Here is a 13,149-nt window from a genome sequence, read left to right on the forward strand (position 1 = left end):
AGTGGCACAGTGGTTAAGTTTGCACATTCCGCTTCAGTGGCCCAGGGTTCACAAGTTCAGATCCCAGGTGCAGACCTACGCACCGCTTATCAAGCCACGCTGTGGCAGGTGTCCCACATGTAAAGTAGAGGAAGATAGGCACGGATGTTAGCTCAGGGCCAATCTTCCTCAGCAAAAAGAGAAAGACTGGCAGTGGATGTTAGCTCAAGGCTAATCTTCCTCAAAAAAAAAAAGAAAAGAAAAAAGATACAAAATTAAATATTGAAGAGCTTCAAAGATGAATGTTAAGCAAACAGAATTTTGTTATCAGTGCTAAAATTCAAAAGCATAACACCTTAAGTCGATGGTTCTCAATGGGAACTGGGGGGTAACTATGCCCCCCAGGGGACACGTGGCAAGGTCTGGAGACATTTTTGGCTGTCATAATTGTGGGCAGGAGTGCCACTGGCATCTAGTGGGTGGAGGCCAGGGATGCTGCTAAACCTCCTCCAGGGCACAGGACGGCCTCACCGCAGAGAATTATTAGCCAAAAATGTCAACAGTGCTGAGATTGAGAAACCCTGTTTTAAATCACTCCAGACATTTTCAAAAGCAAAAAGACATTTAGAAATGCTAGTTTCAATTAAGCTTTGAAACAGATGCCAATCCTTTTAGAAAGCCATAAATCTTGCCCAAAGGAAGAACTAATTGCCTTTGAAGTCACAAATAATTTAATCAGATTTTATACTCTGATGTACAATGCACAAGTGTGGGCTAAAACCCATCATTTATTTAACTACATTTACAAAATCCTAGCCGGTGCTAAGTGCCATTCTGACCACATGAAACACATCTAGGAATTAAATCAGAAAAAACACCCTTCCCTCCACACACAGTACTCAGGGTGGGCTGGGGTGGAGGAGTTAATGATTCGTGCTAAATTTCCTCCACTTATAAAATCTCGGAAACCACCTATACGTTCAAAGGGCTGCGTCTTGCTCACTGCTTGGTGGCCCACACAGGTGAGCTACAGAGTGGAGAATCGCTGGAGGGTCGACGACAGGACGGCAATGCTGTTTTGAAGGGTTTTTATTAACATGGAAAAGTATCCAGAACACAAGGCTAAGTTAAAAAAGATAACCCTGGAGGGGCCCACCCCATGGCGTAGTGGTTAAGTCCAGCACCCTCCGCTTAAGGGGCTCAGATCCCAGGTGTGGACCCACACCACTCATCAGCCATGCTGTGGCAGCACGCTGCATACAAAATAGAGGAAGACTGGCACAGATATTAGCTCAGGGCTAAACTTCCTAAAGCAAAAAAAAAAAAAAAAAAAAGAGGAAGATTGGCAATGGGTGTCAGCTCAGGGCAAATCTTCCTCAGCAAAAAAATCCCACAAAAAACCTAGAGTCTACACCAGACATGAACCAAGTAGTTCATAGATGCATTTGATGCAATATATAGCTGGGTTTTTTTTTTGAAGGAAGATTAACCCTGAGCTAACATCTGCTGCCAATCCTCCTCTTTTTGCTGAGGAAGACTGGCCCTGAGCTAACATCCATGCCCACCTTCCTCTACCCTATACGTGGGATGCCTGCCACAGCATGGCTTTTTGCCAAGTGGTGCCATGTCCACACCCAGGATCCGAACTGGCGAACCCAGGCCGCTGAGAAGCAGAACGTGCGAACTTAACCGCTGCGCCACTGGGCAGGTCCCTAGATTTTTTTTTTTTTAATTTGAGCCAATAAGTAAACGTTGGGGTAGTTGGCATTTTAAAAAAATATTTGAGACCTCTCCTGAACTACCAGAAATCTGGCAATACTGAGCCCACATTCCCATGTGGTTCGAACCAGCAGGAGGAAAAGGCCCCCAGTGCCCTTCAGAAAAGGCACACTTGTCTCGCTCAGTGCATCACGTAAAGGGTGAGTAAGCACTGCTTTGGGAAGTGTTATGCACACGGGCACACGCCCATGTGCAATCGGTCATGAGGAGGAGCGCACTTCTGCTCTAGGTCACTCCCGTCCCTCCCACTTCCCAACCTCGCTCATTCCCGTATCTGCCTGACCTCGGAAGTGGCTGGGTTTCAGCTGGAGGGTATGACGTATAAACCAGCACGGAAGTCCTGGAAACGGCATCTAAGAGCTGACTGTGGGAGGTGGTTTTTGTAATTAACAATTATTTTACGACACATCCGTGTTGGTTTCACAGCAAAAAGGGAGTATACAAAAGCGTTTTCCCCTCTCCTTAAACAGTAACCCACACGGAGCCATAAGACCAGAGGATCATTAGCTCGGGGGGGAGGGGGGGTGAAATGCAGGCCTCAGGGGTCTCACCCCAACATACATTAATAACTTAAATCAGGATCCCGAAAGCCAAAATGGGCAAAGGCATCAATTCCGGCCAGGAGGTCTGGACACAGGAGCAAAGAGTAACATCACTGAGCACATAACCACTCTGACCATGAAGATGACAGGGTTCCAGGGCACCACAAGCGAAAGGCTTCTGGCTGAGAACAGTGCTTCTCAGAAAGCTAACTCCAGTTCCAAGGACCATAGACCCATGATTCCGAGCTCTCGATCCCCAAAGGAAAGTTTCTAAACTCTCATAAAAGTTTTATTCAACAACTTACCTATTTCAACTTGTAGTTTCATGTTGCTGGCTACAAAATTTTCATTGCTCACACTAACAAGGTTTTCCCATCCTATGATGATCTTTTCTCATACAATCTCATCCCAATTATACTCTCCCTGATTGTGGGGAGAGAATATTATTATTATACTAAATTTCAATAAATATTCCACTAAATGCTATGATCACTGCTAACAGCAGAGGGCAGTAGGGTGCAGTGAAAGAAAACAGGTCCAGATTCAGGTTCTGGCTGCTCTGGGGACACGGGCCCCTCCCCACATCTTCACAGGGTCCTCAACTTGCCTTCTGTAAAATGGGGAGGCTGACTTGGCGTTTCTTCTAACTCCTAGCCTATAATACAGGTTAGCAAACCAACCTATGAGCCAAGTCTGGCATAACCCTTGTTCTGGCATGCCTGCAAGCTAAGAAGGGTATTTCCCATTTTTAAATAGTTGAAAATAAAATGAACAGTTCAGGAAATAAACAAATTATGTGAAATTCAAATTTCAGAGTCAGCCACATGCTGCCCATGGCAATATGCTTTAGTAACAATGACAACAGTGTGGAACACCTGCACAGTTGTGACAGAGACCCACAAAACTAGAATATTTACTATCTGGCTCCTTACAGAAAAAGGGCCATGTGTAAGATTAAAATAATTTTGAATATCACCCTCTCTTCCTATACTACCCATCGGACATCTAACTCACGATTAGCAAAATGACCCCAGCACATACAGGCAAAAGGATTATATTTTGGGAAGACATTAAAGTCTACTGAAATGGGGGATCTAACTTGTAACCTAAAAAGCCACTCAAATGATAAGGGATTTTGTCAGGAATTCTGACATTACTTCAACCTCTGTACCTCCCGAGGGAAGAGAGAAGCTTAATTAAACACATTTCATGTGTTCTCATATTCCTATGAAACTACTTCCTGAAATATGGTGCAAGAAAACCAACAGGGGTTCACAGACCCACACGTTTTATAAGTTATGTATTAATTCCACGTATATTGGAAAAAACACAACAAACTATTTCAACACATGAGCTGACATTTTATTTAGCTTAGGATAAAGCTAAGTTGCAGATTTAACATCTAAGAATGTGATAAGGTAGGTGGTACTAGAATTGGCAAAAATCACAGCGATGAAAGCTGAGGCCACAGCGATTCCTGCCATCGCTGCCACTTTCTCGCAAGTGCATCCTCCACGGAACTGACTGGCCAAGGAATCTGTGTGACTACACCCCAGGCTTTGTTAACTCGGCTTAAATGGAACCATGTCATGGAATCAAAGTAAGCTTTGAAGTCAGAAACCAAGGGACAAAAGGGGGTTTTTTTTTCCCGAAACGATGTCAACACAAGTTACAAGTTACGGTCATCCCAGAAGAAAGCTCTAAAACGCGACTGTGAGGAGCCAGGACCCACGCGGCTGTGATCACCCTGGAGAAGGAGACGGCGGCCTTTCCTCTGAAGAACCAAGAGCCACGGGCACTTCACTCTCCTTACCCACCGACAGCCATTTGGGAGCAGCTACAACTAGTTCCTGAAACTAACCAACCAACCGGAAACAAGAACCGGCACAATCAAAACGCGCGGGATTCTTTGAGTTCACAACTAACCAAGTTCCCATCGTTTTGTCTTCCGGGGGCACTGACGGTCTCTTAAAGCACTGCCGCCTGCTCCTCAAAGAGTTCTTATGTGAAGAAGGGAAGGAGCGAGGAACGGAGGGAGGATGGGAAGGACAGAGGGAGTCTGAAAGGCTCTCCAAGGTCAACGCTTTGGCCAGAAGTCTAAAACTGGTGGTTCAGGGGCCAGCCCAGTGGCGTAGTGGTTGAATTTGCGCCCTCCACTTCGGCAGCTCCAGGTTCACGGGTTCAGATCCCAGGCGTGCACCTACCTGTGGCTCATCAAACCACACTGTGGTGGCATCCCACTTAGAAAATAGAGGCAGACTACCGCAGACGTTAGCTCAGGGCCAATCTTTCTCAAGCAAAAAGAGGAAGATTGGCAACAGATGTTAGCTCAGGGCCAATCTTCCTCACCAAAAAAACAAAAACAACAACTGGTGGTTCAACCTACAGAGATGCTTTATTCATTCAAGAAAATATTCTGACATTTTGAGCAGACATTGAATAACTGGAGATTTTATATAAAAATGCAGATTTCCCATCTCTCGGAAAAATGTTAAGATCTGAAAACCATGAGTCCACAGCGCTGCACAGTGAACACGGGCTGAAGCCCCCGAAATGGAGCAGCAGCCCCACGGCCCACCAGTCGCTGGCCCCTCGACAGTCTCCCCAGCCCAGAGCTGAGAGTCGGACGCCTTTATCATCACGTTTCGTGTGTGCGCAAGCTCCTCTGTGACTCTCAAAGGCAGAACAACAAAGAACCAACAGTGAAGGCCGTGTTTCAGGAAATGAGCGTAAACCCATTTCCTTGTAGAAGGAGTAAAGTTCTTAAGTGTCTAACATGCAACCAAATTCTGTTGGGGCAGAAAGAATTCAATTTAAGTCAGCACTGCTTTCTTACACTCGCCTGCATCCCTCATTTGCATCAGCTCTCTGATCCGTGCAGGCATCTGACCAGCAACCATCATAAGACAGAACGTAGTAGCTGACATTTTTGCAGCTTTATTTCAGGCACCGCTCTAAACCCATGGTGTGTTGATCCCTACAAGAACCTATGAGGCAGGTCCTATGATTATGTCATGTCAGAGAAACTGAGGCACCAAGCGGTTAAGGAGCTTGCCTAAGCCACACGGCCGGAACGGCTGGGCTGGGACTGGAGACCGACATCCTCGCTCTTCACCTCTCTCCCACGGCAAGTCTCAAAATGCAACACGCTTGTCAAACAGGGTGACCTTTAAGAAGGGAGACTGCTCTAGGGAGAGACTGTTTCCCTCACGTGTTGCTCTCCTATTTAAGCATTAAGTAACATGAATGTACAGTTTTGACAGAAAAATAATGTTTCAACTAAAATAAAATTCCTGAGAAAGAAAAAACTGTTACAGGAAATTGTTGGGTTCTAAACGGTTTGGAAATAAACTCTGCCCACTGCTAAGCATGACCTCCCGTTGGCCTTGGGGGACCACTTTTCTCAGTTTTTGGTCCCTAACACCAAGAATCCCATTGGGTTACTCGCTGAAAATTTGAATGTGCCCCACCGGAACAAAAGCCCCTGCATCTCCCTTTGCTTCTGTGATGCTCGCCAGCCAGGACCCAACAGATGTGGCACCAATGGGAACCCCGCGTCCCAGGGGCCTCCTCCACCCTCGCCCGCCCGGGGCTGACCTGTGCTCTTGTCCAGGAAGTCCATGGACTCCTCACTCGCACTGAAGTGGCTGGAAGTGGCCTTCTTCTCCGCATCCTGCTCCACGTCGGAGCCCGTGTGCACAGAAGAGTTTGTGCTCATGGGGGAGCGAGGCATGTCCGACAAGGAGATCCTGCGGCCCGTGCCCCCGCTCAGCATGGGCTTGCTCATGAGGATCTTGGGGGACGCCGTCATGTCAAAGTTGAGCTTGACCTTTTCCTGTTTGTCAATCTTGGCGGCGCCAGCGCTGGGGTTGGTGGGGTCGAGCAGCATCTGGTACTGGCTGTTGGGCGTGTAGGGTGTCCTGAATGGAGAGTAATTAAAAACCCCAAACTTCCTTCGAATGTTCTCCACATAAACCTCCATCTCCTGCATTGCACTGTTGAAGATGCTTTTAGTCTTTTTCACAGAAAAAGGAATTTCTTTAGACATGAGGTAGCAATTATTTATTGGAACCCAGGCCCTAAGAATACAAAAAGAGAGAGTTTAAGTCAACTTTGGTCCTTTCCAAGATTCCTTTTTTTTTTTTTTTTAAATTTTGGGGCCAGCCTGCTGGCATAGTGGTTAAGTTCATTCACATGCTCCGCTTCGGTGGCCTGGGGTTCACAGGTTCGGATCCTAGGCGCAAACCCATGCACTGCTTGTCAAGCCACATCTTGGTGGCATCCCACATAAAACAGAAGAGGATTGGCACACATGTGAGCTCAGCAACAATCTTCCTCAAGCAAAAAGAGAAAGACTGGCAAGAGGTGTTCCCTCAGGGCCAATCTTCCTCACCAAAAAAAAAAAAATTTATTGTGGTAAGAACAACTTAACATGAGCTCTACCCTCATAACACATGTTTAAATGTGCAATGCGTTATTGTTGACTCTACAGGTACAAGGCTGTCGAGCAGATCTAGAACGTACTCATTTTGTTTAACTGAAACTTTATGCCCGTTGATTAGTTAATTCCTCATTTCCTCCTCCTATGAATATGACTATTTTAGACGCCATCTCGTATGAGCAGAATCACACAGTATTTGTCTTTCTGTGACTGGCTTATTTCACTCAGTATAACATCCTCAAGATTCATCCATGTTGCCACACACTTTTTAAGACTGAACACTATTCCACTATATGTACACAGCACACATTCCTTACCTATTCCCCTGTCTACAAATATGTAGGTTGTTTCCAAAATTGTTTTTTCCTTAATGCAAACCAAACTAGCCTAGTTATGTTTACCAAGATTCTTAAATACATATTCCATTTTTTAAAAATGACTTGGTCTGGGGGCTGGCCCCGAGGCCGAGTGGTTAAGTTAGCGCGCTCCGCTGCAGGCGGCCCAGTGTTTCGTTGGTTCGAATCCTGGGCGCGGACATGGCACTGCTCATCAAACCACGCTGAGGCAGCGTCCCACATGCCACAACTAGAAGGACCCACAGCAAAGAATATACAACTATGTACTGGGGGGCTTTGGGGAGAAAAAGGAAAAATAAAATCTTTAAAAAAAAAAAAATTTGATTTGTTAAAAAAAAAAAATGACGGTCTGAATGGTCAATAAATGATTAACCATTAACACGTAATGGGCACGTTCTGTCACAGGGACAGAACATGGACAACAAGCTTAGCTAAAACATTAAAAGTTTCAATAGACTTTAATGAATTCAACTAAATTAAATTCAATAGAATTTAACAAATTAAAATACTCATTTAATTCATTAAAAAAAAACAAATCTCCTTTGGCTTTGGGTTGGTAGAGACTAAGAAAAAACAGTGCACCCTAGACCACCCCTCCAAAAAGAGAATTAGTCCCCCAAATCTCATTCTTCTGCGCTAGACATGAAGAGCTTTTCTCTTTTCATTCTTCTTTTTTTTTTTTTGAGGAAGACCAGCCCTGAGCTAACATCTGCCACCAATCTTCCTCTTTTATTTTGCTGAGGAAGACTGGCCCTGAGCTAACATCTGTGACCATCTTCCTCTACTTTATATGTGAGAGGCCTACCACAGCATGGCTTGCCACTCGGTGCCATGTCCGCAGCCGGGATCTGAACCGCAAACCCCGGGCCGCTGAAGCGGAATGTGTGAATTTAACTACTGCGCCACTAGGCCGGCCCCAACTTTTCTCTTTTCAAATTGGGATTCTACATGGGACTAGAAGGAAACGTTGGAAACCCATAACTCTAAAAGGAGGCGCGTGGTTTGAAGGCGAGATCATTCACATGGAAAATATCCAGACAGGCCTTTGGCAGTGGGGTATGCCCTGCACCTCCCAATGCAGGCTGGTTCCGTCTTCCTGCCTTCCATACCCCACGTCCCAGCGTGCTTGCCAGAAACCCATGAGAGCAAAGACACCAGTGGCTGCTTTTCTGGAATTAGCGACCTGAGCAACTGCAGGCAGGAGATGAGAACACAACCAACCACCACGGGTGAGGGCGGAGCAGACACAGGACATCCAGGACGCAGCCTCATCACATGCGATCCCGCGGCTGCAACCCAGTTTGCAGCTGGGAATCTGGTGGGAAGGAGCTTTCCCAAGGACACCTTCTGGACTTCACAGACTGTCAACTCAAGCCCAGTATAAAGGATCAGGGAGCAAAGCGGACTGTGGGGAAGCAGAGAACTCACGGCCACTCTGCTCCAAGCACTGTCGACGCGGGCGCTATCAAAAGTGCCCAGGGAGGAATCTGGACCCAACGCCACCAAGTCTTCCAACGTTATAAAGAACAGCAGAAAACACGGACTTCCTATATTATGTTTACATTTTAACAATTGGCATTTCATTCCTATTTTTAAGAGAAAATGACCCAGGAGAAATAAGGTGGGGCCACGGGGCAGAATTCAGGGCACGGGCTGGCTGGCTGCAACTCTTGGTGACACTAGACTATGACACAAAGTAAAACCAAACACCCTCAAAAACCTGGCTGCTCTCTCCGAGTGCTGGAAATTCCGCCTCTCCTCCACTCCGACTTGCTGCTGTCATTCTGCAGAGACCTGAGCCCTCACATCTGCAGCCAGAGGGAACAGGGCTGAACAGGAGCCAAGCGCCCTCAGGGGAGACTCCGCGGGTCACGACTGGGTAGGCAGGAGCCCAGACTAGACAGGGCGGCTCTGAGGAGCTGTCAGGGTCCCCTGGCTCCCCCAAGAAGTGACTCCCCCCTTCCTGAGCCAGCCTCAGCCCTGTCATCGGTGAAATGGAGGATGGGCCCCAACCTGGAGGGTCGCCAAGGGGGGCAAATGAAATGCACCGAAGCGAGTCTTGGCACCAGCAGGAGCTGGTCGGCCAGGCACTGCTGCGAGCACCTTTCCCCTACACACTTGTCTGGCATCCTCCACTGCTTCCTCCCAGGTTCTCAAGCGTCTTCAACCAAGTTGCCTGGTGAGAGATTTCAGGAAAAGTGTTCCTCTTCCTTAAAGCGGGCCCAGAAAATACTTACAGGGAAATCAGATTGGCTTTATAATATAAATCCTCTGGGGGACAGTGTCAGGAGGCCACAGAATCACGCAGCTGAGCTCCTTCCTAGTACTGGGCTTCAGTTTTCTTAGCAGTAAAATGGGTATAAAAGCAGCTTCTACCAAAAGCCCTTAAAACAGGACCCGCTGGATGGCAGGCACTCAATTAAAGCTACTTCTTTTTTAGCTCTGCAGGCATTTAGCAAAACATTTTCCACATTTTTTATTTATGTGCGTGAGCAAAATAAAGCTTCAAAAAAGCAAAATCTTTCAAAGCACAAAAGCACGTGACGAGACTCTTTAGAACATGCCTTGACTTGTGCAAGGGCCTCCCCAGGCTCTCTCCAGTATTTATGAACTTGACAACGAACATGGGATGGTCTGTGGTATTTCTCACTCTGCCGTCCTGACCTATTTCGCTTACACACATCCAGGCTCGACTTCTGGCTCTACGACCCAGAAGCGAGTCCCGGAGAAAGGGACAGCGTATTGCACCTCCCACAGCCTCCCTGTAAATCTCTGCGTCACATTCCCGGGTCTGATTCAGAGCAGGTTGTCAACAAACCTGGCCCATTCCGCTTTAAGAACATCTCCAGGGAGGGAGGGACGCTTCTCCTATTGGGAGTGGCTTCCGAAACAGCTGTCAGTGACCGCCTGCCCCATTCCTACAACTCCAAGGTAGGTTTCCTCGGCCACTGGGGCACATTCTTAACAATTTCCCCCGACGAGCAGCCCTCCCCCAAGATGAGCCCAACAGCTTGGCACATTGCCTGCAAGGGGACAGAAGACACCAACGGGGGTTAGGAAAATCTCCTGGGCAGGAGACTTATGCTGCTGTCTTTTTCAAAACACAAGGGGGTCCAGCTTCCACGACGGCTCGCAACCAGAACCAAACTACACCTGCACGTTCAGGGGAAACAGCCTCTGGAACCAAGGCCAGCAAAGCGCGTACCCCCTCAGCCACCCCCAGTGGCTGTCAGTCAGGTGGGAGGACGAGGTCGGTGCAGAGTGGGCACAGCTGAGAGAGCAAAATCAAAGACTGAGGGTCGGGGAACAGCTGGTGACGAGGCAAGCACTGCCTGCCCCCAGCCACCCGCATCCTACGTATATCTGCAGTGTGACACTATAGAATAAAAACAATCCCGAATCATCGAGATGGTTAACACGGCCGTGCTCTAACGAAGAGGCAGGAAAATGTACAACCTGCCACCAATTCCTCCTGCTCTTCAAATAAAAGCCAGCCTCCTGAGCACAGCCCCTGCGATCTGGGTCCTGCCCAGCCTCCTGACCCCATCTCTCACCACTCTCTCCTCCCTGTTCCTGTTCAAACCACACTGGGCTTTTCCGGAGCATGCCGGGCCTTGGCCCTCCCCTGCCCGATCTCTGCTCTCCCTGGTCCCTCTACCCACATCTTCACTCGGCCCCACTGTCACCTCCTGACCCAAGATCAGCTTGCCTGCTTGTTTCCTTGTATTTAATCTTTCTTCCCTACTAAGATGTCAGCCTTCCGACAGGCAGGGGCAGCATCTGCCTGCTTGCTCCTGTGTCGCCAGCATCTAGCACACGGCCTGGCACCCAGCAGGCACCAAATACATATTTCTTTGAATGAATGAATAAATGACTTTTGGAGAGAATTCCAACAAAAGTGGTCAAAATCAAATAAAGCGTAAAAATTCCTATTGAACCCAGGACCATCTCAGCTAATTTCCATTATGTCTCCTGACGATGGATGGGGTGCCAGGATTCCTGGCAAATGATCTGGCAGATTCCTTTGGAATTCACTCTCTTCTTGATTTGAAAGATGACAAGCAAAATTTAACAGAGAGAGCAATATTTCAGCTTCTGGTGTTTAGAATTATAAACTGTGGGGCCAGCCCAGTGGCACAGAGGCCAAGTGAGCACATTGCACTTCAGTGGCCCGGGGTTTGCCAGTTCAGATCCCAGGTGCAGACATGGCACGGCTTGTCAAGCCATGCTGTGGCAGGTGTCCCACATATAAAGTAGAGGAAGATGGGCATGGATGTTAGCTCAGAGCCAGTCTTCCTCAGCAAAAAGAGGAGGATTGGCAGCAGATATTAGCTCAGGGCTAATCTTCCTCAAAAGAAACCCTAGAATTATAAACTGTATTTTCTGTATATTCTCTGGGTGTGTGTAATTTTTAGAATGTCTTTTAAATATTCTCCTCTACAAACTAACACTTTCTCAAACTGCTTGCTTGGTAGGGCTTCAAAGATGTTTTGCCTCATTTAATCACAATGTAACTCGTGAAAAAGGAAGTAAGATATTAACTACCGCTCATCTCCGTTGACCTGTGGTTCTCAGGTACACGGGGCTACAGAAAAGGAACCACATTAACTGGAATAATTCACCTGGCTGTGAACGAGGAAAAGGGGAGGGCAGAAAGGCTGCGAGGGAGGGCTGGCAGCTGTCAAAACAGCAACCCCTTATAATTTCCCATTTTAGCTTCAGAGAAAAGGGAACAGGAGGGAACCCAGCACAATGATAGGAGATTCATTCACCGGCAATCTGGGAAAACACTTCTGATCCCGGAAAGCATTATTTTTGAAAAGCAATTTGCGTGGCGGTTTAATTTACTCCAGAAAACCAAAAAAAGGAACAGCAGCACTTAAAATAGCCATGGAACCTATTCCGAGGCTGGTTTCATCAACAAAACCACGAAAGCGAGATTCTTTTCTAACATACCTGAAAAACCTGAAGCCGACGCATTATCAGGCTGCACACAGCACAGGAAAATAGTTTTAAATTACAAAATCACTGGTTGGTATCATGACAATAAACAAAATAATAGCAATACCCTCCACCCCATCTCGTACCCAGTGACAGCATCAAAGGTTCAGTTAAAGCCACACGTCTGAAGCCTGTTTTTAACTCCCACCTGTCATGTTGTCCGAAGAAACGGGCATCGACCTGCCCATCTTTGTCCCTCAGAGCTTTTGCAGGCCAGAATGGAAACCCCTTCAGTTTTGCCCAAACCAAAGGATGTGGATTGCTCTAGGAAAAGAAAAACAAAATCCAGAGTTTGTACATATTTGACAGCCGGATACACACATAAAGCTCGGTGTGCAGGGACAAAGCAAGGCAGAGGTGACACAGGCCACAAATGGATAGAGAACAGCTTCAAGCAGGGCCTTCCTAAGTGGCGTTCCCTAGAAGATGTGTGGCCTGTAAGCTCGGGCAAGGCTGGGAATGGGGTTACATGGAGCACCCGAGACAAAGCCAGGCACGGATCCTGGCTGTCCCGTATTCCCTGGGTAGCCATGAACAAGAAAGTCACCTTTGTAGGCAACCCGGAGACAGTTAAGACCTACACCCTCTGTTAAGTTGGAGGATTACACACGCATTGTATGTAGCAAAGAAGGGGCACTATTAGCCACCTTTATTCTTTACCGAGGTCTCCTCAGAGCCTTAACTATTCAAGCGTTAATCTCCAAAGGCAGGAAGAGACATAAACTATGTTTTGAGTCTCACCTTTACTTGCCCAATCTTGCCCCCAATACGTTCCAATCCCACCCCCATTCTCCCCAACACACACACTAGCCCAGCCTCACAACACACTTCTCTGCAGAACACCAGTTTGGAAAATGCAGATCCGTGGGAGAAACCAGGGTGATATTTGGCACACACGCCCCGTTGCCCCCAAGAACCATGGTTTGGGGAAACCATGGAGTTAATCCAGGGAGCTATATCCGACCTCCGAAAATCGACTCAACACAATTTGTAAATGACACACTCATTTAACACTCGTCTCGTTATCTGCACGTCCTTGGTGCATCCCCTC

The 13,149-nt window shown here is 47.3% G+C and overlaps 1 protein-coding gene across 50 annotated transcripts in view; it reads right to left on the minus strand.

The window, feature by feature from the left end:
* The window catches only part of ZMYND8 (zinc finger MYND-type containing 8), a 116,713-nt gene that overhangs the window by 46,419 nt on the left and 57,145 nt on the right, over positions 1-13,149 (minus strand). For all 50 annotated transcript variants that reach the window (XM_070247906.1, XM_070247913.1, XM_070247878.1 and 47 more), the window contains 2 exons: positions 12,247-12,362; positions 5,898-6,379 (listed from right to left, as the gene is read on the minus strand). In XM_070247906.1, the coding sequence (XP_070104007.1) occupies positions 5,898-6,379; positions 12,247-12,362 (598 nt within the window). The remainder of the gene's footprint in view (positions 1-5,897; positions 6,380-12,246; positions 12,363-13,149) is intronic.

This window comes from Equus caballus, chromosome 22, assembly GCF_041296265.1.
Source record: "Equus caballus isolate H_3958 breed thoroughbred chromosome 22, TB-T2T, whole genome shotgun sequence".
Classification (NCBI taxonomy): Eukaryota; Metazoa; Chordata; class Mammalia; order Perissodactyla; family Equidae; genus Equus; species Equus caballus.